The sequence below is a fragment of the Heteronotia binoei genome, chromosome 2 (genome assembly GCF_032191835.1).
Source record: "Heteronotia binoei isolate CCM8104 ecotype False Entrance Well chromosome 2, APGP_CSIRO_Hbin_v1, whole genome shotgun sequence".
NCBI lineage: Eukaryota > Metazoa > Chordata > Lepidosauria > Squamata > Gekkonidae > Heteronotia > Heteronotia binoei.
In genome coordinates this window covers 159,958,454-159,983,869 of record NC_083224.1, presented here as the reverse complement: position 1 = coordinate 159,983,869, position 25,416 = coordinate 159,958,454, and the positions used below count along the sequence as shown (strand labels likewise).

At 38.7% G+C, this 25,416-nt stretch overlaps 1 protein-coding gene across 2 annotated transcripts in view; it reads left to right on the top strand.

Moving 5' to 3' along the window:
• Positions 1–25,416, top strand: part of NEK7 (NIMA related kinase 7) — a 117,556-nt gene that overhangs the window by 44,824 nt on the left and 47,316 nt on the right. For both annotated transcript variants that reach the window (XM_060232351.1, XM_060232352.1), the window contains exons 3-5: positions 1,461–1,601; positions 12,654–12,716; positions 15,011–15,121. In XM_060232351.1, coding sequence (XP_060088334.1) covers positions 1,461–1,601; positions 12,654–12,716; positions 15,011–15,121 — 315 coding nt within the window. The remainder of the gene's footprint in view (positions 1–1,460; positions 1,602–12,653; positions 12,717–15,010; positions 15,122–25,416) is intronic.

Genomic DNA, 25,416 nt, shown 5'->3' with positions numbered 1-25,416 from the left:
AGCTGTTATGCTCTGTGTGACTTTTGTGATGTATACCATGTTTAAGAATATTAACAGATAAAATTAAGAACAGAGCGAAAGTATGGATCTTATTGTGGTTCTGGATTACTTTACCTAATTGGATTGCTTGAAGAATCCTTGTGTATTTGTCATATAAGAATGTTTACTAGATAGTAGAAGAGTTTTTCCCACCTCAAGGGCTAATGTGCTTTTTGTTCTAGGAGCACATTGTCACTAGTAAATTGTCACATAGTCACTAGTAAATTGGCTGAGAGGTCACACTGAAAATACACACCAGTATCTCCTATCCCTCCAGAGGCTTGCAATATGTATTCTGGTAGATGCAGGTCTCTATTAAGTCTAGAAATTTGAGAAGATTTTGTGACTGACCTAAATACTTAGCAGGTCCAGGGCTTTTTTTGTATCAGGAACTCCTTTGCATATTAAGCCACCCCACCCCCCACCCCCGGCCAATGTAGCCAGTCCTCCAAGAGCTTACAGGGCTCTTATTACAGGGTCTACTCTAAGCTCTTGGAGGATTTGCTACATCAGGGGTATGTGGCCTAATATGCAAAGGAGTTTCTACTACAAAAAAAGCCCTGAGCCAGGAGAACCTTAAATTATTAAACCAGAAGGGATTAAACAATATTCATGGTCACATAATAAATTTTTACTTGAGTATTCATTTGCAGCAATGCACTTGCAGTGCATAAGGTATTCAGATAATTGTTTGTAAGATCAGTTGAATGATAATTCTTGTCACTTCCCCTAAAATCCTGAAGGGAGCTTACCTGTTGTTGATGTCTCTGGATGGTTCAGTAGACAACACATTATTCCTGGAATTCAGACTGTGGTTTGATACTCAGTCCTAAGAGAATATGCTCCTCCTGTTATTTACTTGGTTGTGTAGTTTGAAGATACAGTTTTGAAAAAATGCAAATAGGACTGTGAATATCTCTCTCTGTTGGCCTCAGAGGCCACTGCCCCAGCCATGACGAGATACCTCCCCATTGGACATCTAGTCTTCCCATTTCATGCAGCAGGGAAGTCTTAGCTTATCATTGGCCTTTCTGTCTCCTGACTCTCAATGGTTGAGTCTCCGTTTCCTTCTGTGATACTTTAACCAGGGAAGCCATCTTGATGAGCCCCTGGGGTAATAGGTCTCTGGGAAGTATATTTACTATTACTCAACTCTCCTCCTCCTCCCACAGTCTCTTTTAGTTTGGGGGTATTTGATTTTAATACCATGCCCAGACGCTGGGCAAACTGAGCCTTGAACTGTAAAAGAATGTTCTCCCTATTCTCCAACACACAAGTGCTGAACTTTGTATGTATAGATTTCTTAAATTCATGTTATTAAAATGGAGGGAATGAACAGCTAGTTGCTGGGGTGTGAGTGTGAAGACTGCATATACTCCACTATATAACGTAAAACTAAGTTCTTGAATCTTTGACTGCAGAAAGCCTTGCGACCTGACATGGGCTACAATACTTTAGCCAACTTTCGAATAGAGAAGAAGATTGGCCGTGGACAATTCAGTGAAGTTTACAGAGCCACATGCTTGTTGGACGGTGTGCCAGTAGCCTTAAAAAAGGTTCAGGTAAGGATCTGTAGAGTGATATGTATGAAGAATTGAGCTACTGGTTATGTTGTGTTGATGAAATACACTTGTACATAAATGAGGCCACTGGGATGGTGAAGAGAAGAACAGTATAGAAATCCGCTGTGTTGGACTTCATCGTAATAGTCTGCCTTGGTTTTACGGCAGTTCGGTTCTCTCATGTTTGCATCTGTTTTTCAATCTTGAGTTTAAATTGGTGGGTTCTTGGTATACTTCTCAGGTTGTGATTGTTTTTCTGCTGCTGAATAGTTCTGTTTTATGTTAATTTTATTGACTTGGAGCCTAAGCAATGTGATCAGTCGTGCTAGAGAAAGACAGCTTCCCCACCTTCCTCTTCTCACTGCAGCCTCTTGTACTCTCCAAAATTGTGGTTCTGCAGATCGTTGGACCCGAAGGAACAGTGTGGAGAGCAAACTGTGAGTCTGCCTCAGGACAGCAGAATCAGCAAAAATGTCTCACTCCTCATTCACAGATGGAAAAACTGCTGTTGGAGAAGCTACCACTGCATTGATGGGATAGCACTTCAGGGGCCAAGCCATTGTTTTTAATATGACTGTTTTTAGCTTTTTTTGTTGTACCCTGCCTTATGTGCTTTTAAGTACAAAGTTGGGGTGAATTTTTATAACGAAATGCTACATAGATTAAAAGCAAAAGAAGCACACAATTTTATAATGGAAGCAGAACTTTTAAAACTTCCGCTGCCTGGTTATCAGGGAACTGAAAAGCTTTTTGAAACCTCTTTTTTGAGGGGCTAGAGTCTAAACCAGTTATGCTGCCATGTCTGGCTGTGCTGATGCCTAGGGATTAAAATCCAGGGATGGCCAAACTTGCTTAATGTAAGAGCCACATAGAATAAACATCAGATGTTTGAGAGCCGCAAGATATGTTTTAGACCTGCAAGACAAGGAAGGAAGGAAAATAGATGGGGGAGGGGAAGGAAGAAAGAAAGCAACTTTAAATGCATTCTCCAAGCCGCCAGCTGGCTTGGCTTGGAGAAGTGGTTTAAAGAAACAAATGCCTTCTCCAGGACAGCCAACAGGGTGGTGGGGGCTTCAAGAGCCACACATTATGTGTGAAAGAGCCACATGTGGCTCCCAAGCCACAGTTTAGCCATCCCTGGGTTAGAACAAGGCTGATCTGTTGCACAGGATCACCCTTGTCATGAGCAGAAAATTTGTAAGACTCAGGTCTCAGATTCAGTGGGAGCTCACAAAAGCACAGCTCCTGAACCTTTCTGAGAGTTCCATCTCCTTGTCCATTGAATAGTATATGCAGCTGCATAACAATCTCTGGATGAGCTCCACCACCTATTTTTTTACAAAATAACCCCTAGTAAGACTGGAATTGAATTGTGGTTTCTCTTTTTCTAAAAACCCGTAAAGTGCTAGAGGAACCCCCTAGCCTTCTTTCAATAGAACTAAACCAGTCTATAGACTTGTGCGGGAAACATCTACTCACTACATCGCTCAAATTATTTCAGGAGGCAGCTGTATTTTTTATGAACAGCCCCTCCTCTTCTCTGTCCTAATCTTCAAGGTATGTAAGACAGCAATGGTCAAAATGGAAGTGACATACTCCAAAACAATCTCAGTGGCAATCTGTGTACAACAAAATCATCTTCCTCTGTCATGTGTCATTCCAAGGCCATAACTATTTTTGTAGTCTTCTGAATGAACAAACCACAGTATGGAGCCTTTCAAAGCTTTGCTTAGGGAACCAGCCACTCTTCATTTGGATAGGAAGATATGCCCTTGCATGCCTGCTTCTAGGTGCAGGCAAGCTCTTCCCTGCTCAGTGTCTCAGTGCCTTAGGAAAATAGCAGCAAAGGGACCTTTTCTAGGTTTTGTTACTTTGTGAACTCTTTTCCTTTTTCTCCCTTGTTAGGTTTAATTCTTTTCCTACTATTTAATAAATAGTGACATAACTTCATTTTCCTTTCTCTGGATTATTTGCCTCTCTCCATTCCATGTGTTTTTAGTGCATCACATGATTTCCCAAGAAGAACAGAATGTCCCTGTGTAATTTTGTTTCAGTCAGTCCTCTCACCCTTTTGCTATGTTGCCGTGGTGTGGATCCATCCTGTTATTTAGCAAGATGCTCAGGGGTAGCTTGTTGTGCTGCTGGTGCTCAGTGCAGCATATTATGGTGGTATTCTGGTAGACCGGGTTTGGGACCCCATCCCATCTGAAGCATTCTTTGGCTAGTGCCTTCTGAATCAGTTATGCTCAGTTAAGCAAAAATATGGGATTAAACCCTGCCACTTATTCTTACAAAAGTTGTTCAAATCAGATTATTTACTCATCAGCAGACTTTCTGTCTGGAAGTCTGTGAAGCATTAAAATGTTGCTTAAACAGTCTCCAACTTGCTTACATGTTGCAAAGTATCTTAAAAAAAAGCTATCAGACAAATCTAAGTTATAAGCTCTTTGGTTGTATTGTAAGTGGGGTGGGGTATCATTAAATCACAACATAAAGTGTCAAAATGGACACAGCTAAGTAAAATTTGCTGTGCTTTATTAAACTTAAAAAAAAACCCTTAAGAATGCTGTAGGATAAATAACTGCCCAGCAACAGTATGTTTTTGTCTTTGATGGTGAACTCTGTAATTTTTAACCAGCCTCATCTGCTCAGGAATAAAGAAGGCTGAAACGGTTCACCAGAATTCTACTCACTAAATCCATAGAATTTTGCGCCTTACACAGTTCCATGTTTTGTCTTTTTCATTTCAACTCTTAATACCTTGTTTTAGGGGATCATAAAAGGATTCCTTTGATCTAAGCACATGAATTAATTATTCATTGTTCGTTGTCAGTGAATTGCCTTTTGAGGATTAAATTAGAACTAATTAATCTTAAAGAAGAATTTCTAGTTTTATACTGCTGAAAACTGTAACTAGCTATTTTGTTAGGCTGGTTGAGTATCTCTCTATTGCTTACATTATTATAGGTAATTTCTTGGCTCACATCAGGATTCAGAGGCATCAGGAAGCTAGAATGGAAACTCACAGTGGCAATTCAGAATCCCCACACCCATTACTTAAAACCCACATCCCCATGAATCTCACTATGGACTCCCATCCTTTACCAAAACTATATATATATATATACTCACCTAGGTGCAAATACCCCGCATTCTATCCCTACCCCAAAGATTCCATCACTGAGTTTAAATACCTCCTTCAGTATAACCCTTGCCCAGTCTCACACTTGCCACCATCTTCTGGTTAACCTAGTTCTTGCCATCAGAAAACAGAATTTTCTTCCCTAAATGTCCATATACAAAAGAAAAAAAGCATGTGAATATGACAGAGTCCTGAAATTTTTTCTCCTTTTTAAAATCTTCTAGAACTCTTTTGGAGCTATGGGTGCAGAGGAGATGATTTATAGTGCATCAGTAAAATTTCATAAAGTATGTGAATGTAGTGACTTGCACAAAAATATATAGAGTGCCTTAATTTGTTAGATTTTGTGTTCAAAACTCTTGGTAATTGTCACAAGCAAGGGATGAGGGATGGCCTCTAAAGGCTGCCACCACTCTGGTATGGGTCTATCTGGGAAGGCCTAGAGTACCCACCCACCTAGAACATCCACCTTTATCTTCCTTCCCAGTAAGCGTATTTGATCTGTGACAGAAGAAGTGTGCAGACCCAGGTAGTATATAACAGTAACAAGTTTATTGTAAGTGCTCACAAACAAACAAGTAGGTTGCAACTTTTGGGGGGCAATAGTGAATAAGGAAAAACTAGGTAGTTCAAAGACATAACGCAACTAACTACATGTTCTCTTCTGCTTTCAATTCACTTGCCCTTCTCTGATGGATGGAACCTTCATGATTGCAACCTCTCTCTAGCTCAGCCTTGCGCTCAGTATTTAATAGTGGTTATATTTGTATTCAGCTGCAACATGCAGATAATGAAACAAACAGCATTTACAATGCATCCAAAGTTAGTAACAAAAAGACTTAAGAAATTTTAAAAGGGCTTCTTGATGCCTTCATTAGTACATGACTCATTGTTTTCAGGAGACTTGGGTGCAGGTACTAAGTGGAATGCACAAGTTTATATTAAGAGTTCTCAAGTTTATGAAAGTCCTCATGAAAAAATAATTGGTATTAGTATAGATCAAGATGGGTAGCCATGTTAATCTGTCCGTGGCAGTAGAAAACAGTAAAAGTCCAGTAGCACCTTAAAGTCCAACATTTTTCTGGTAGCTATTAATATGACAGGCAGCCCCATGGCACAGAGTGCTAAAGCTGCAGTACTGCAGTCCTAAGCTCTGCTCATGACCTGAGTTCTATCCCAGCGGAAGCTGGGTTCAGGTAGCCGGCTCATGGTTGATTCAGCCTTTCATCCTTCTGAGGTTGGTAAAATGAATACCCAGCTTGCTGGGGGTAAAGTGTAAATGACTGGGGAAGGCAATGGCAAACCACCCCATAAAAAAGTCTGCCGTGAAAACGTCATGATGCGACGTCACCCCAGAGTCGAAAATATGACACACAGTTTCAGGCTGGCTAATGTCATTTCCACGTATTATTGGGTTCTTTGTGAGAAAAGTAAAGATTGCAGAAAACATTTCAAGTGAGAATTGTAGATGACTAAAACAGTAACTAGGAGCATTGCAATTAAAGTACTCCTCAAGCATTTGAAGCTCCTTTGCTGACTGATATTAGCCAAAGAGAACTGATGTGTTTGTCATAAAACTGCAAGACTTCAGTAGTTAGGGATTGCTCAGAGAAATGGTAACACAACCTTATTAATAGTGTGCTAATGGGCTCCTCTATAGTAAACCACAAACAAAGAGCGACTTATCTTAAATAGTAATCGGGTCTTTTGGAATTCTCCTCAGGCAATCAATTTAATCAGTGCCAGGTGTTTGTGTTGCATGGACAAACTTGAAAGGATGTCCGTAAGCATCTAAACTCCTTGAAAAAATAATGGTCACTCTCTCCCCATACAATTTTAAAACTGTGTTTTTCTCCACGGGTAAAATCTTCTTCTACAGACTGAAGAAAACTTTTAGTATAGATAAGGTTCACCTGTAAAATGGAACCTGACCAACCACAGAGGTGGCAATTAGACATCTTGATAAGTAGTTTGATAACATTCTGGTTAGTTGTTACATTTGAATTCAGTCATCTGAGAAACTAGACTTTGTTGGTTGGTTTTCCAGTTAGTGTTTGTACCTGGTTTGTTGACCACAGTGTATGATAATTGTGGTTCAATTGTGACAGTGAATGCACAAAGCACAGTATAAGTAGTGTCATCCCTTGAAGTTACTCAGCCACAGAAATTGTGGATATCTTCCAGCTGGGAGATAGGAGAGAAGAAATAAAACATCAATGGTTACCCAGAGCTTTTTTGTAGCAGGAACTTCTTTGCATATTTGGCCACATGCCCCTGATGTAGCCAATCCTCCAAGAGCTTACAAGGCCTACTGTAAACTCTTGGAGGATTAGCTACATCGGGAGGGGGGGGTGTAACCTAATATGCAAAGGAGTTCCTGCTACAGAAAAAGTCCTGCTTATACCTCCAAGATTTTGTTGGTCTCCAAGGTGCCCCAGACTCAAATCTAGATGCTCTTCTGCAGACCAACATGACTACCCTCTGCAGCCAGAGATTAGAATAAAAATATGAAGTTGGCATTCACAGGATCTGTCACACACACACTACCCTTTAGGTCACAGATGGGCTAGCTTCTTTCATTTATAGTCTACTTACTTTTGTGGTCCTTAATTTTCTGTGAAATGTAGCAAGGGTACATGCTCAGGATCTCTTTACAGTAACAGCATAAGTATATTCTCTTGCTAATATATCTTTCTGGAGGTGTGTACATGTGTTAAAGACTATTAGGTCACTTCCAATTTATGGTAACCCTATGAATTAATGACCTCCAAAATGTCCTATCATTAACAGACTTGCTTGGGTCTTCCAAACTGTGGCTTTCTTGTTGGCGTTATTCTGTCTCACGTTGGGTCTTCCTCTTTTGTAATGTTCCTTCAACCAGTTTTCACTCCACCTCCATCACAATCCAATCCAGCTTTCCTTATGATATGTTCTATATATAGACTGAATACATAGGGAGATAAAATTATATTCTTGTCTGACATCTTTGCCAATTAGAAACCATTCTGTTTGTCCCTATAAAGGTAAAGGTAGTCCCCTGTGCAAGCACTGGGTTGTTACCAACCCACAGGGTGATGTCACCTCAGGATGTTTTCTTGACAGACTTTTACAAGGTGATTTGCCGTTGCCTTCCCCAGTCATCTACACTTTACCCTCAGCAAGCTGGGTACTCATTTTATTAACCTCAGAAGGATGGAAGGCTGAGTCAACCTTGAGCCAGCTACCTGAACCCAGCTTCTGCCGGGATCAAACTCAGATCATGAGCAGAGCTTGGACTGCAGTACTGCAGCTTACCACTCTGTGCCACAGGGCTTCTCATTTGTCCATATACTGTCCTCCATATAGTGTCTTTACATCATAGTTTAGGTTGCACATCAAAATCACCAGATGTTGTGGCACAGCCATTTCTTTTAAAACCAGCCATAATTTTTCATGATCCACACAGTCAAAAGCTTTGCTGTAATCTATGAAGCACAAGCTGATTTTCTTTTGAGATTCTCTCATATGCTCCAGTTACAAATGCAAATTTGTGATATGATCTCTAGCGCCTCTTCCTTTTCATAATTCAGTTTGAACATTGCCATTTCTTATTCCATATATAATAACAGATTTTATGCATCTTTCTGGATCAAACCCAAATATCCCTCAGGTGAGTATTCTTTGCAAAAATTGCAACAGTTTGAAGGCTCAGTGGTGGCCCAGGGGGGTGCTTTTGGATTTACTTGAACAGAAAATATTCCCAGAAAACACCTTATCTGTATTTTTGGATGTATTTCAGCATCCCAAATGTATCTGAGATTTTTCAGGAAAACAAAACAAAAAAATTCCTGAAAACATCTTGGATATATTTGGGAATTACTGACAAACCCGGAATAGCTCCGGGGCTGGAGCAGATTGCTCCTGCAGCTGTTTTGGGGCTTTCTTCTGCAGTCCCTATAAACAGGAAGTGTCTAAAGAGACTGCAGAAGACAGCCCACTAAACAACCAGGGGGGGCACTTTCCCCACTGCCTCAGCTGGAGCTCTTGGGCTATTCAACCGAACTGCCAAAGAAAGCCCCAACTGAGCCTGCAGGGAGACTTCTCCCTGAAGAATCCATTGCTTTGCGGACTCTGTTGGGGAGTCCAGTTTAAACCAGGTTGCCCAGCATAGCCCCAGTAGAGTCCGAGCAGAGAATTCTCCCTGCAGGATCAGCTGCTTTGTGGACTCTGCTGGAAAGTCTGGTTTAAACTGGGCTGCCTAGCACAGCCACAGCTGAGCCTGCAGGAGTAGGTTTCCCTGCAGGAGCAGTGGCTTTGCGAGCTCTTTTGGGCAGTCCAGTTTAAAAGGACTGTTCAAAAAGAGCCCCAGCTGATCTGCCTGTTGGCTGTTTTTCACGATTTTGCCACTGCTTTTTTTCCCTTCTATATTTTTTCAGTTCGGTCTATTGGACCTGAAAGAAGATTTGGGATTTCCAAAAATCCCAGATCCAAATACTTTACCGGTAGACATGAACCAAAAAATACCAAGAAAAAAAATTGCACATCTCTGCGATGGACTGTAGGCTACCTTCTTCCTGTAGGATATTTAGGATCAAGACTAATAAAAGATAGAAAATGGGTTTTGCAGCTGTGTGTATCACTTCCTCATCTGTACTGGAAGCAAATGGAGAACTTTTAGATGTATAGTACCTGCATTCTTTCAAGTCAATAGTTTGCTTCTTTTTACTTTTTTAGAAGATGCAGGCAAGTCAGATGGTTTCCTTAAACTCAGGCTACAATCAGTCATTCAATTTATTCAGCCAATGGCCAGTACAAGTCAAAAGCAAGAACTATTCAGTAAAACATTTAAGAATACAATTGGTCTAAAAAAACCAAAAAAATCTCTAAAATTTAACATTTAAAATCCATACGTAAGAACTTAAGATCGGCACTGGTTAGATACCTCTAACATTTAAAATCTATACATAAAATTTCACGACGAATTCTACAGGCTGCTGAGAAAAATTTAGCATAGCTAATAGTAACCTGTGGCTTTAGACACCCATCAAAAGCTTCCTTAAAATATCGACATCTGAGCAATCTAGGCCAGGGGTGTCGAACTCATTTGTTATGTGGGCTGGATCTGACATAAATGAGACCTTGTTGGGCCGGACCATGTCAGGTTGGGCCGAACCATGTCGGGCCGGGCCATGTGTGTACCTATTTAAGATTAGGTAGCGGAGATATAAATTTTATAAAGAACACAGACAAATAAAAAAATATATATATTTTAAAAATAAAACATGCTTAAAATGTTAGCACTCATTGGTCTTAAAGGTGCTTTCTTTGTATTTCTCCCATGGGTTCCAGGGAACTGGGCAAAGGAAGCTCTGGCTCTTTCCTTCCTTCCTCAGCGGACCAGGAGGGGGAGGAGCCTCAGTCAATAGAAGGAAAAGAGGCTCGGCTCAGTAGCTCTGCTGTGCAACTGAGAGAGCCTGGCAAAGCAAGCTATTTCTCTCCCCTTCTTTCCCAAGGGAGGAGCCTCAGCCCATGGAGAAAATAGAAGTTTTGCTTTGTAGCTCCTGTGCGATTGAGCAAGCCTTGCAAAGCAAGCTGTTATGCAGAAGGAAGCAAGAGAAAGGGAGAGGGAAGCAAATGACAGCCAGTTGCTCGGGGGCATGATAGGAGCCTTCCGGGGGCCTGATTCGGCCCCTGAACTGCATGTTTTGCCCCTGACCTAGGCAATTATTAAGCACAGGGGAAATTACATTAGACGGGACTTTCTGATAGAAATGACAACAAAACAGTACATGTTCTATGGATTCTACCTCTTCAATGCCACATGGACAGGTTCTCTCCTTGAGGGGAATTTGTTTTTAACTCCCTTTAAAACTACGGATGGGAGGGCTACTCTGGGGTGGATTTGGGTTCCAATTGGAGACTAAATATATTCACACTGGCGCATTCAGAGCCATGTGTCTTTTGACCACACATAGTAACAGTACTCATCTCTAGAATGTGGCCATAGATCCAAAGTGTCAAGTGGCAATGGTATCCTCAATGATATCAAATTATGATTACTAATTTCTGGGCCTTTTTGGAAACATTTCATAAATGAGGCTGTATTCTTCTTTAGGCCTCAAATTGAGGTTATGTGTATTTACTGGAATATCTGTGCTGAAGGCTGTAACATTAACCTAAAAGGCATTTCATTCATCATTCTGAAAAAAAGAGTTTCATCATAGTCCGCCCCCCCCCCTCATTTTTCCTAAACTGTTTTTTTCCTACTGGGGGAAAAAAAAGGCAAGAGAACCCTTTGGGGAATGGGGGAGAAATTTTCCCTCCCTGGGCCTCCAAATCTCTATTCAGGCTGTACTAGGTTTGTTTGAATGCAATCTCTGACTCAATTCTTCTCTCTGGAAACAAAAAAGAGGTTCAGGAGAGAACTATATTCAAATAAATATGGTACAGCTGGGATCACTTAATGCTGAATCACAATGGTAAGGAGGTGAGGCTGGGATATAGTTATCTTTCTTTCTTTAATGATCCAAGAACCTAGTGGTCTTTGACAGAACTTGTCTTACACATGCCACCCTTTTAAAGGGGTAAAACACTTTTACAGGGTAAAAAGTTTTCCTGAAAGTAACATCTGAACATTCCCATTTCCCCCAAAAGACCCTTGGCAGCTAATCATAAGTACCAGGTCTTGGGATTTAAGGCCAAGGTGATCTAAGCAGAAGTGGTTTCTTCATTCTGGCTTTCAGATTTGGAGCAACACAAACTGGGATGTTTCTCTTTTGCCAGGCATGTTCTAAGCCCTAAGTCGTAAATGTTTGTTTCTGTGTTTTCCATCAACTCTGGCTTGAATTGCAATTTTTAGCCAAAACTGAATATACAGAGTTAGAACTTCCTCTCCTCCTCTTATTAGTCAGATGTTATTTTTTTACTCTTAACATTCCATTCATGTTACTTATCTTGCTTTTTGTTCTGTTCTGCCACTTAGCTTCCTGAATCGTAACTAGCAGCCTAGTGCGTGTGCTTTCTATCATCCTAGCATTAGTAGCACAGGGAGGTGAGAGACTTCTAGAGTGTGTTCCTGTTAAAAGGGCCTCTTTCCACTTTCCTTAACTATCTGGCTAGTTGAAATTATGCCCTATCAGTATCTCTACATTGAGAGGGTTTAAAAAAAATTAGGACTCAGGATGCGTTATATACATTTGTTGGCAAAACTGCTTGCTTTTGCTCCTCCTGGTTTCCAGTACAGTTGTATTTAGGTATTCACAGTGTTAAAGGAGTCTGTTTCGAAGAGCAAAAATGGGAATAGCTGCTCAGTAAAGTTTGGTGCTCTTGAACCACTACATTATATCCAGACTTAAATCATGATCTTAATTATAATAATACTAATTATTATGCATTAAAATGAACATCATGTTTTATTTTATACTAGATGGTTGAAGTGCACTCATTTTCTGAGTGAAAATTCAAGACATGCTTCAGTCTTCAAGGTTTTTTTAAGAGTTACTGTCCTATAGTAGAACTGTTTCTGTATGAGTCATTGATTTGGGCATGCTTCCTGACATGAGAGGCAAGCCTACAGCAGTGATTCATATAAATCTGTATGTCTGCATTGGAGAGACTGAATAATACAATTGCAGAAACATGGCAGTTGCCCCCTTCTAGTTGAGGCTGACTGCAAGAAGGTAAAACTAGAGCTGTGAATTATTCAGAGACACAACATCCTCCATAGATTGATGTGCAGGATCCCCAGGAGCTTTTAATTTAATTATTTGATTTCTTGGGGCACAGCTCTCTTGCAGCACTCAAGTGAGAGCAGTTTGGAAGATACCAGTTGGATTGCATACTTGTTGGCTACATTAAATATGTACTTTCTGCAGATTTTCTTAATTAGTAAAAACTAACCATATATATTTTTTCTTCCTTTCTTTAAAAAGATATTTGATTTAATGGATGCGAAGGCCCGTGCTGACTGTATCAAAGAAATAGATCTTCTTAAGGTAAATCTGTTAAAGATGATATGAATTAATGTGAAATTCAGCATTTTCCTGTTGATGATGGAAACAATTAAGAAATTCCCAGTGTCCGGTAACGAAATCCTTCCATGTAGGTTACAATATTAATGACTACCAGTCAGTTTGGGTTTATTAAACTTCATAATACTGATTTCTTAAATAGTGTATTATCATGCAGCAGCAAAGCATTATAGGACAACTTGGCAGAAAGAGAAAAGTGTTTAGGAAAGTCCCATAGCTGAGCTGCTGTATGCTCTCCTTCAGTGGTAGAGAGGTATGCCTCGAATCAACATTCCTTTTCAATTCTGGCTTGAGATCAATGTCAGAATTTTTACGTTTATAGTGCTTCTCACTTACAAAATGCTTTTAATACTGGTTTATAAGTCTGCCTGAGACACATTCTGCCCTTATTTAAACTCTTGGTTGTCTCTAGACCAGAGATCCCCAACCTTTTTGAGTCTCTTGGTGCCTTTGGCATTCTGACACAGGGTGATGAGCTCCACCACAAACTGACTGCCACAAAAGGGAAGAGTTAACCAAGATATATCAGGGAGTAAAGTTATGCATAAAGCTTCAGCATTTCAGGCAGACTCTCAGCTTAACAGGATGCCTTTTAAAATGAATGTATTATTTTAAAATATTTTCTTGCATCCTGTAGCTTCAGTCATGCAGTACTGATATCTGTGTTACAGTAGCAGCTGCCAAAGCAATTTTTTTTTTAAAAAATGTGTACAGCCAGATAAGAACTCTGATGGGTAAATGTCCCACCTGGCCCAGCCCACTTTATAAAAAACTCTTAGAAGGCACCATTGATGCCCCCAACAGGCACCGAACCGGGGAACCAGACTAGCAACACTAGGCTTTCTACTGAAGTGCACCCACCCTGCACCAGGAACAAGCTGCGATACTTACTTTTTTCAACTGCCTTTGTATTGCCTTGTGGGGCCCTGGATGGACCTGCTCTGCCTTATCCTGTTGGGCCCTCTCTCACCTTGCTGACCCTACTGAATCTGACTCTGCCTTACCATACCAGCATTTCCCTAGCATTGGCCAGAATCTAGAGTAGTCACCATCTCTGCCAGGGCCCAGTAATCAGGATGTTCTCAGCACAAAGAGAAACATGGGAATGTTGGCAAGAAGTTGCTTGCTGTAGTGTGAATCGTGGAAAGGCTCAGGGGTAGACACAGATCAAGGCAACATAACATCCTGCCTTACTTGTGTCGGATACAAGTCTGCAGGATAGATATATAGCTTGCTTTTTGTATTTATTTGCTTTTCATTACCTGGGGTTTAATACACATTTGGATTGTTGCATAGAATGAGTTAGAAAAAGAAATGGTGATCCTATCAGTCTTTTAAACCATTGCAGGAATTTAACCAAATATACTGGAATGAGTTTGCATGATACCCAGAAGCTAGATACATATACTTTTTTGAGATAGCTTATGATTTAAGCAGGGTTGCCAAGTCCAATTCAAGAAATATCTGGAGGTGGAGCCAGGAGCAAGATTGTGACAAGACTTACAACTCCAAAGGGAGTTCTGGCCATCACATTTAAAGGGACTGCACACCTTTTAAATGCCTTCCCTCCTTTGGAAATAATGAAGGATAGGGGCACTTTCTTTGGGGCTCATAGAATTGGACCCCCTGGTCCAATCTTTTTTAAACTTGGAGGGCATTTTGAGGAGAGGCACTGGATGCTATGCTGAAAATTTGGTGCCTCTAACTGAAGAAACATCCCTCCCCAGAGACCCACAGATAAATCTCTGTTATACCCTATGGGAATCAGTCTCCATAGGGAATAATGGAGTACCCAGCAGACATTTCCCTCCCCATGCCCCGCTTTCTGATGACCTTGAAGCAGGGGGAGGGCCTCCAAACTGGGGGGCCCCCTGCCCCCACCTGGGGATTGGCAACACTAGATTTAAGCAAAAATTACTATCTGTTTTAGAAGAAAGGCCTAATTTTGAAAATTACCTTACTTTACTTACACTCAAGATGGACACTCTGTGCATTTGGCAAAGTTAGTTAGCTCTGACTCTCAAAATCTTATGCTGAAATAAATTGAACTTCTGTTTTATTTATTTTGTTCTTTAAACAATAATTACTATATTGATGCTATTGTTGTAGTATACTACAGAAATGAATTCATTTTTGTTGCTGTGAGGTTCTAGTCTTAAATGAGGAAGGATACTTAAGATTTATCTTCAAATTAAAGTGCTAATATTTCCATATGTGATTATTCAACTATAAATTGAAATATCTGTTTATTTTCCTAGCAATTGAATCATCCAAATGTAATTAAATACTACGCCTCGTTTATTGAAGACAATGAATTAAATATAGTGCTAGAATTAGCAGATGCTGGTGACCTTTCTAGAATGATCAAGGTAGGGTTTTTTTTTTAACCTTAGTAGAGTTTATCAGTTCTTTATTTAGAATATGAACAATGTTTTTAATACTTAACTTATTTGCTTTTAATTACATGGGGTTTAATTTGCATTTGGATCATTGCATAGAATGCATTAGGAATAAAATTGTGATCTTTCTCCCAGTAACAGATTTGTAAATTCTATCCAGATGGTTGAGATCTGCACATGTGTAAACTGCCTGCCAAAGTTTGCACCTTATTTACACACTCAGTATGTGTGTGCAAGGAAAGACAGAAAGGGAGACAAAATCAAGCACTGCACTCCAAATCTGGCATTTTGCCACCATAGTATATTCTGTCAGTATTTCCATTATAAATTTTCCTTTTTAAGAATTTTACTGTTCTAATTCAGCTGTAAAAAACTAGCTGCAGTTTAAAATTTTGGCAACAACAAACTGAACTAAAAATATGTTTATTACAAAATTGTTTTAAAAACAGCCTGGGAGCCTTTGAGGACTGCTTCCGGTATTAATGGATTTTGCTAGCTGCAAAGATTTTGCAAGGGATTCCCGTGACAACAGTGGTAACATAAGAAAGCTTTGGACCAGTGTTTGCACAATGCCATTACTGGAACACTTGGATTATTACATGCAGTGTTTGTTGATTTGGTACAGAGCCAAAACAGCAGAAATCGCTAACACAAAGAAAGAAATACAGATTGACCATTTGGCATGGTGCTACCAATGTTAACTCAGCTCATTGCCCTTCCTGCAATTTATTTTAAAGGAACTATTTAAAATACTTGCTTGTCTCCCAGACAACTGGGATCCAGATATTCAGCAATCAGCACAGGTTTAGGCACCATCATCATTTGTCTTGTAAGTGCTTGGTTCACTGAATCATTATTGCAACCAATGCTGTCCAACCAATCCATTCCATGCCTTTATCTTTTTTATCTGTTCTTTTTATTTTCTTCTATTTTTATTTCAATGCAAAACAAATCTAGTAAAAGGAAATATGCCTGGATTTCTTTTTCTTTCTTAACCCTCCTATGATAATTTGTGGTCTCTTTTTTTCCTGTAGCCTGTGCTAATTTAGCATGCATGTTCCTCCACAATAAAGGAATTGATTATTCTGTTGTGAAGAACCAGTCAGGGTCAGCTTGGGAGGATGACCACTATAAAATTTTTCTGTCACCTTTAGGGTTGCCAAGTCCAATTCAAGAAATATCTGGGGACTTTGGGGGTGGAGCCAGGAGCAGGGTAGTGACAAGCATAATTGAACTCCAAAGGGAGTTCTGAACATCACATGTAAAAGGACCACACACCTTTTAAATGCCTTCCCTCCATTGAAAATAATGGATAGGGGCACCTTCTTTTGGGGCTCATAGAATTGGACTCCCTGGTCCAATACTTTTGAAACTTGGAGGGTGTTTTGGGAAGAGGCATTGGATGCTATGCTAAAAATCTGGTGTCTCTACCTAAAAAAACAGCCCTCCCAGAGCCACAGATATCTGTGGATCAATTCTCCATTATACCCTATAGGAATTGATCTCCATAGGGAATAATGGAGTCCCCAGCAGACTTTTCCCTCTTCCCCCCCGCCCCCGCTTTCTGATGACCTTAAAGTGGGGGGGAGGGCCTCCAAACCGGGGGATCCCGTGTTCCCACCTGGGGATTGGCAACCCTAGTCACCTTCCCTCAGTACCTCAGGCAGACTGAAAACTCTGTCAGAAAATATAAAAATTGGTTTTCAAAAGCACAAGGAATATTTATTGGATCACAAAAGGCAAGGGAGGGAGTAAAATAATATTAATTCGTTATTTAAAGGCAAATCAGTTGGCAGGCAGAAATATAAAATAATCAATCTCTGAACTCCAGAGATTTGTCAGGCTGAAGTAGTTCAAAAATACAAACAGGCAGGTTTAAGAATACATATAAAAAAACAGGCTGTGCCTTCTTGGCACTAGGAACACTAGACAGAGATGGAATAGTCCTCAGCTTGGACTTCATAAATCATAAAAATAATAAAAATCCACACACTCTTTGCCAAACACAATAAGGACTTCTGACTTGTGCCAGATCAACATTCCCTGAGACTCACACATTAGCATTCAGGATTCACACCTTTTGACTGCGCTTCTAGCCCCTCAATCCTGTGTGTCCCACCCAGCTGGATTTCTAGTCTGACTCTTGGGATTCCTTCCTAGCCGCAAGACTCTAGTCCCAGTAGAGTGTTCTCATTTAGACCAGGAATCTGCCCTGATGTGCTGACAGATCTCCTCAGAGAGTTCTTCCTCACAGGAGGTGCCTGGTTTTGCCCCCTTCTGCCCAATAACTCTCTCACAGAAAGAAACTGTTCTATCTCCCAAGGAACTCAGCCCACAGGCTGTCTCAGCTCCTTTCCAGTTGTTTTTTCCACAACTGACCAGCTTTAGTTCTCTGACTGAACACAGTTCCCAGACTGAACTGAACTGTTCAGTCTGAACTGAACTCAACTCCCCTCTCACTCAGGCATTTTTTTCTGCTGTCAGCCTCTTGCATTTCGATACATTCCTCATAACCTTGGTTATGGCCCAGCCAATCATTGCAAGCTGTCTCCAGCTACTCAGACTAGCTGCCTGAGTCCATTACACATATATAAAACAAAAATGAAATGCTGCTTTATTACAGAGGCAATGAAATGCTGCTGCTATTACAGACCTCAAACACCATCCCAGTTTACCTGTAAGATAGGGTCGCTAAGCCTGGCCTGGCAACCAGATGGAGAATGTGTGGAAAAAAACATATGGGGATGACATTGTGACAACAGGAAATCCCAAAGTGGTATTACACCTCTCTAGGAATTGCCTGAAATTCTTAAGTAAAACCATAAAACTCGGTGGTAAGAGCTATGTCAAACCATAGAGTTTTCAGTGATTCCTAGAGTGGACTAGCATAATTTAGGGGAAGACCCCAAGGTGGGGTGCCAGCAACCCTAAAGTCCAATAATTTTCACTGTAAATAATAGTAATATATGTATTCCAAGTTCCCATTTTAAAGTTTATCATTGCAAATTTACTTTTTTTAAAAAATTCTAGCTTAATTAAGTCTGTTTGAGCCTGATATCATACTAGTAAGGTTCTTCTTACAAGCATGAGACCACCAAGAAATACAGATTTTGGCCTTTGGCCTAGAACCTTTGATTACAACCTTTGCTGTTTCCTTACGGAGGGACGGTGGCTTTGGGGAGGGACGGTGGCTCAGTGGCAGAGCATCTGCTTGAGAAGCAAAAGGTCCCAGGTTCAATCCCTGGCATCTCCACTAAAAAAGGGTCCAGGCAAATAGGCGTAAAAAACCTCAGCTTGAGACCCTGGAGAGCCGCTGCCAGTCTGAGTAGACAATACTGACTTTGATGGACTGAGGGTCTGATTCAGTATAAGGCAGCTTCATATGTTCATATATGTTCCTTGGAGTTGAAATTTAAAGTTGCTGCAAAATTTCTGCAATAGTACGTATCATATTTTGTCAGGGATGTTAAAACTATAGTTACCACTTCCCCCTCCCAAGCCAAGATTGGAAAGCCACTTCAGACCATGTTCTTCTGTTTTCAGGTGTGATGGCAAGTTATGGTTAGCGCTAAAGTGCAGTTTGAAAGCAAAGTCATGAAAAAGAGGGGAGGCAGGAGTGCACAAGCCTATTTGTTTTCAGCCCTATAAATCATGGTTTCCCCCCGCCCCCCCCAAAAAAATTCTGTAGTGTTCTGTGGAATGACAGAAATTATATTCTTTCTTTCCTTTGTGTCTGAGGAAGTGAGCTCTTATAAAAGCTCATACTGAAATAAATGTTGTTGAACATATGAAGCTGCTTTATACTGAATCAGACCCTTGGTCCATCAAAGTCAGTATTGTCTTCTCAGACTGGCAGCGGCTCTCCAGGGTCTCAAGCTGAGGTTTTTCACACCATTTTGCCTGGACCCTTTTTGGAGATGCCGGGGATTGAACCTGGGAACTTCTGCTTACCAAGCAGATGCTCTACCACTGAGCCACCGTCCCTCTTTAAGGTGCCACTGGGACTTCTTTTTTGCTGCAGCAGACTAATGCGGCTACCATACTGGAATTGTCTGAACTGAGCCTTAGTGAAGACTCTTAAGCAAAAACATTCATCATTTTAGCACATTAAAGCCTGACATTTTTTATTTTTTTTTTAAAAAACTGATGTATTCCAAAGATTATGAAATATTTCAGTAGCCATTAAAGATGTTATGTGAGAAGGGCTAATTTTATATGAGAAGTTTACTATTGGATGAACTGAGTGAAAGTATATTTATGGGAAAATGTGCAAACCTTTTTCCCCCTGCTTGTGATTAACTTATAGAACAGACCTTTTTGTTTGTTTGTTTTCTTCAACTATTAGTTTTCTTCAACTAAATGCATAAGGTCATTCCAAGAGCTCAAATGCATATTCAAGATACTATAACCACATCATTCCATGGAATGCAATATTTTTAAATTATTGTCTTGTCAAATAATCATTCTTCTACTGTAAGGCCTTTGATGTCCACACCTGCTTATTTGTTTCTAACTTGTGGTGTGTGTGCGTATAATATAATATACATATATTATAACAAGTGAATGCTTTTTATTTAGTCCCCATCCGGTATTACAAAAATATTAATTTTGTGGGTTTTTTGCAGGAATTCTGTAGCAAAACAGTAGAAAATTATGTTATCTTTGAGCTTGAAGAATATTCCTTTCCAAGATGAAAGTGTTAAACTAAGACTGTGAAAAATGTATATGATGTAGCAATGTCCTGTTAGCATTTATAATCAAATTGTATTTATTTTGCTTGTAAATTAAATCTACATGCTTAAATTTGCTACAAGGTAGAGCATTTATTTTCTCTTTTGAAAATTCCTATTTGACATAACTCTTATTAATACAAGGTGTCTCTCTGACAGGTTTCATTATGACCTGTTGATGCCTTAATTTTACCTGGGGCTGTCAAATCATTAACTCTTAGCCAATTTAACAGTTTTGCTCTTAGCGATTTAAAATAAGCTTCCTAGAATTTTAATATAAATTATATTTTTAAGGATTTACCCTTTTTATAAATTTGAAAGTAGCCTTGCACAATCTTCCCAGAGTCATAAAAAGCCAGAGGATACTTTACAACAATGCCATCACCTCTTGGAGTCCTGTTCAGAGACCAAGTCTGATTATAATTAGATTTTAAAATAAACCCTCCTCCGTAATGAATGCTTAATGAATTCATCGGTTAATCTACTGGTGAATCGGAGGAGTATTTTTAATTCTGGTTTACCCCAGAGATACCTAATGTCATATTTAGCAAGTTCTGGCCCCGTTACACTTGGCGGGTATTTCTTACCCATCCTTTTTGTGAGGGTAATTTATGATGTCCTGTTAACACAGGCATCTTGTTTAATATTGTGAACTCAGATTGCTTTTTGAAGTTAATGACAGCCTATCAGGCTATGATTAAATATGTATAAGGTGTCACAATGTATTCATGTTTTCATAGTTTTTGTAGTAAGATCAGCATGAGTTTGTTTTAGGCGTGTATGGGATAGGGAGAAGGGAAGGAGGTGTGAGGAGTGGTGCCCTCTTTCGCCTCTTTAAATGATAGTTTTAAGAGAAAGGATATATAACACAATGAAAAGGCCTCTCTCTGCTTGTCACATGAAGAGGAGAAAATGTGATAATTACATTTAAGAAACATGGACTGTACATTGGAGTCCAGTAAGGATGGTAGCAGGTGTCTCTTGTTGGAAGAGTGTTGTGAATCTCCATAGTGTAATACAATGGAATGCTATGCCTTAACAAGCCAAATACTGAATAGGCCACAATGGTACTATTAATAGTTCAATAAAATTAGCCCTTCAGGGAACCTTTTTCACATCAGTTTGTGTGCCAGGTATCTCCTATATGTTGCAGAGAATTGAGACCATGCATTTGAGAGTAAATCTTGATTGCTGTGGCCTGTTGGGCCTAATCTGTTAGACAAGCCATTCTACCATTACTGAGCATCTTGTAATCCATTTCAGTATAGCTCCATTACAGTCTGGCTACCAGCCTGGTTTTGTATCTGAATTGCCTTGTACTTCCAAGTAGGATGACTTGTGATGGGCAATAAACAGGTATGTGACTGCTGATTCTCCTGGACCTCTCAGAAGCTTTCACTATTGTTAACATGGTATTTTTCTGGATCAGCTTGAGAGGTTTGGGAGTTAGGGGAATTGCACTCCTACATTTCCTCTGCCATTTAACACAGCATTTCCAGAAAGAGGTATTACAGCACTGTGTTTCTTTGCTCTGTGATCTCATGCTATTTAACAGCTGTATGAAACTCTTGGGTGAGTTGATCTGAGTACTTCAGATGAGACATCAGTATGCAGATGACATCCAGCTCTGTTTTCTTCTTCATCTAGTCCAGGTCAGACAGTAGAAATTCTGAATCAGTGCCTGGAATTGGTATGCAGTGCCACATTAGGACTTCACATGTGCAGATATTGGACATTCAAAATGAAATAAAGAAAAAAGAAGGTGAACTGAGAAAAAGGCCAGGGAAAAAGAAAATTATAGGGGAGATTACAATATTACAAACACAAATGAGACATTTGTTAAATAAAGAACTGGAATAGAATCTGAAAAGATTGCAGCAGAAATCTTTCAGGGAGCAAACGAACCCTGAAAATATTTGGCCTGGCAACTGAAGAAAAAGAGAGAAAGTAAAATTATTAATAAAATTGTGGTGGATGGAAGAGAGGTGGTAGATCAAGAAGGAATAAAAAGAGAATTCTTTAAGTATTATGCCAAGTTATTTAAAGGTGTTAAAATAAGGAAAGGAAAGATGGATGAGTACTTACAAAAGATAAAAATAGCACCCTTAGCAGAAAATATGCGAAAAGTTTTGTACAATCCAATTGAAAAAATAGAAATTGAAGCAGCAATTAATGCAATGAAAAATGGAAAAGCACCTGGGCCAGATGGATATATAGCTAATTTTTTTAAAACCGTCAAAGAGGAGTTAATCCCGAAACTTCAGAAATTGATGAATGTGATAAGAACAAAATACCAAATACGTTGAAGGAAGCTGTTATTTCGTTGATTCCAAAGGAAGATAGAGATGTTATGAACGTAAAAAATTATAGACCAATTTCATTATTAAATAATTATTATAAAATATATACAAGAACTTTGGCAGGACGGTTTAAACAATATTTGATAAATTTTATAAAGGAAGATAAAGCGGGGTTTCTTCCCAAAAGGCAAATAAGAGACAATATCAGAACTGTTGTAAATATAGTAGAATATTATGAAAGACATCCAGAAAAGGAAGTAGCATTATTCTTTGCGGATGCAGAGAAAGCATTTGACAATTTAAATTGGGATTTTATGTTTGCAGTAATGGAGAAAATGGAGCTGGGAGAAAGCTTCATAAGAATGATAAAAGCAATATATACTGAACAACGTGCAAGGCTGATCTTACAGAAGACATGATAATTAGTAAAGGTACAAGACAAGGTTGTCCACTTTCCCCACTTTTGTTTATAATGACTCTTGAAATATTACTGATACAAATTCAAGAAGATAAAGAAATAGAAGGATTAAAAGTAAAAGGATTTATTTACAAATACAGAGCATTTGCAGATGATATGTTTATAAATGAAAACCCCATACAAGTCACACCTTTGTTGTTAGCTAAAATATGCACATAAATAAGCAACAAGAATTGCAGAGACTAACGGGCTGTGAAGTTACCTCCAAGGTAAAATATTTGGGTGTGGAGATAACAATGAAGAATGTTGATTTGTTCAAAAATAATTATGAGAAGCTATGGCGTAAAATGGATGAAGATATGTTAAAGTGGAATAAACTTAATTTGTCACTGTTGGGTAGAATAGCCGCAATTAAAATGAATATTCTACCAAGAATATTGTATTTGTTTCGAACTATTCCGATTGTGAAAGACAGTAAACAATTTAATAGATGGCAAAGAAAAAATTCAGAGTTTATGTGGGCGGGGAAGAAACCAAGAATTAAAATAAAAATTTTAACAGATGCAAAAGAGAGAGGCGGATTTCAATTACCAGACTTAAAATTATATCATGAAGCAGTTTGCTTAGCATGGATAAAAGAATGGATAATATCGTTAAACAAAAAACTCTTAGCGTTGGAAGGTCATGGAAATAAATTTGGCTGGCACGCTTATATGTATTATGGGGGGAAAAAGATAGACGGCTTTTTCTCTCACCATTATATAAGAAACAGCTTGCTAAATACATGGATGAAATATAAGAAATATGGAGATGAGAGAAAACCGTTATGGATAGTGCCAGCCGAAGTGATAAAAATAACAGCTGAGACGGGTGAGGAAAAGTGGTTGTCATATAATCAACTATTAAAAATACAAAGTGGCAAAATAGAATTGAAAACTGCTGAAGAGTTGAATAATAAATATGATTGGTTTCAAATGCAACAAATAAAGAGCTTGGTGGAGACTGACATTAAAACTGAAGGAATAAGAAAAGAACAAACAGAAATGGAAAAAGTTCTGCTTGGAGACAACGAAAAATTAATTTCAAAATGATATAAATTACTTTTAAAATGGTCTACGGAAGATGAAGTAGTGAATCTCAAATGATTAAGTGGGCAATTAATGTAAATAAAGACATACAGATGGAAACTTGGGAATATTTGTGGAAGAACTCTATGAAACTTTTGACGTGTCATAGTATTAAAGAGAACTGTTTTAAAATGATGTATAGATGGTATATGACTCCTAAGAAATTGGCAAAGATGAATAATAAGATACCAGACAGGTGTTGGAAATGTAAAAAACATGAAGGTTCTTTCTACCATATGTGGTAAACTTGTGAAAGAGCAAAAAAGTATTGGCAGATGATTCAACAAGAAATTTCTAGGATCTTGGGATATGAATTTAAGAAAGTTGCAGAGACTTTTCTGTTGGGATTACAAATGGAAAAAATTTCAAAAGAAGATAGAACTATAATTTGGTACTTGCTTTCAGCTGCTAGGATATTATATGCGCAGTTGTGGAAGCAAGACAAAATACCAGAGAAATGGGATTGGATTATAAAAGTTATGACATGGAGTGAAATGGACAAATTAACAAGAATTTTAAGAGACTATGATTTAGAAGTTTTTAAGATGGAGTGGAAAAAGTTCAGAAGATATGTAGAAAAAGAGTGGAAAATAAAAGGATATTGGACAATTTTTTTTTTTTGCCATAATAGTTTTTTATTTTCTTTGTATCAATATCAATAACATTAATACACCCACTTCATCAACTTACAGTCACATAGTATATACACGTTATTTGCATAAGTAGAGTTGATTAAACTTCCTTGAGGAGGATGTCAGCGGCTTCTATCTTAACTTAAATACAAAAAATGTTTAACTTTGAATCGTTACATTACAATTACATTACAATTACACAACTTTTTATCTGCTCTGTAAGACTGAAAACAAATTATAAATACAACAGAACGTTTTTAGATAATTTTTAAATAATCATTATTTTTAAATTTTTTCAATTTTATCAGTGATAGAAATATTTTCTTTTTTCTCATACCATTCATAAAACTTGCCCCAGTTTCTAACAGCGTCATCTTTAGACTCTCCTTTTAACATATTTGAGAGTACATCCATTTCGGCGGCATCCAAGACTTTTTCTATAACTTCACTCAAGTTCGGGCCCCTCTCCTGACGCCAGTACTTAGCATACACTATCCTTGCCGCAGTTATAATATAAATCACCATATATTCTTCTGCTTGTGGAACTGTATTCTTAGTAAATGATAATAGCATCACTTCTGGTTCAAAGACAAAATCTCTAGTTAATATTTCCTTTATCATACAGTGTATCTTTTTCCAGAAAGTTTTGGCCACTTTACAGTTCCACCACATATGATAAAATGAACCAATATCTACTTTGCACTTCCAGCATACAGGTGACATTGCATGGTTAAATTTAGCTATCTGTACCGGGGTAAGATACCATCTGTGGAATAGTTTAAAAAAGTTTTCCCTATAATTAATTGGCTTTATCACTTTATAATTCTTTTTCCAGAAATTGGACCATTGTTCTAAACTAATATTACGTTGTAAATTCTGCGCCCATTTCACCATAGGATTTTTGACCACTTCGTCTTCTAATTTAATTTGCAACATATAATTATAAACTTTCTTAATTATTTTCTCCTCTTCTCTTAATAACAATTTATCAAAATCGAAATTTGCTTTTGTAAATCCTTTCGCCTTGTCTGAATTATATTTGGTTATTACTTGATTTC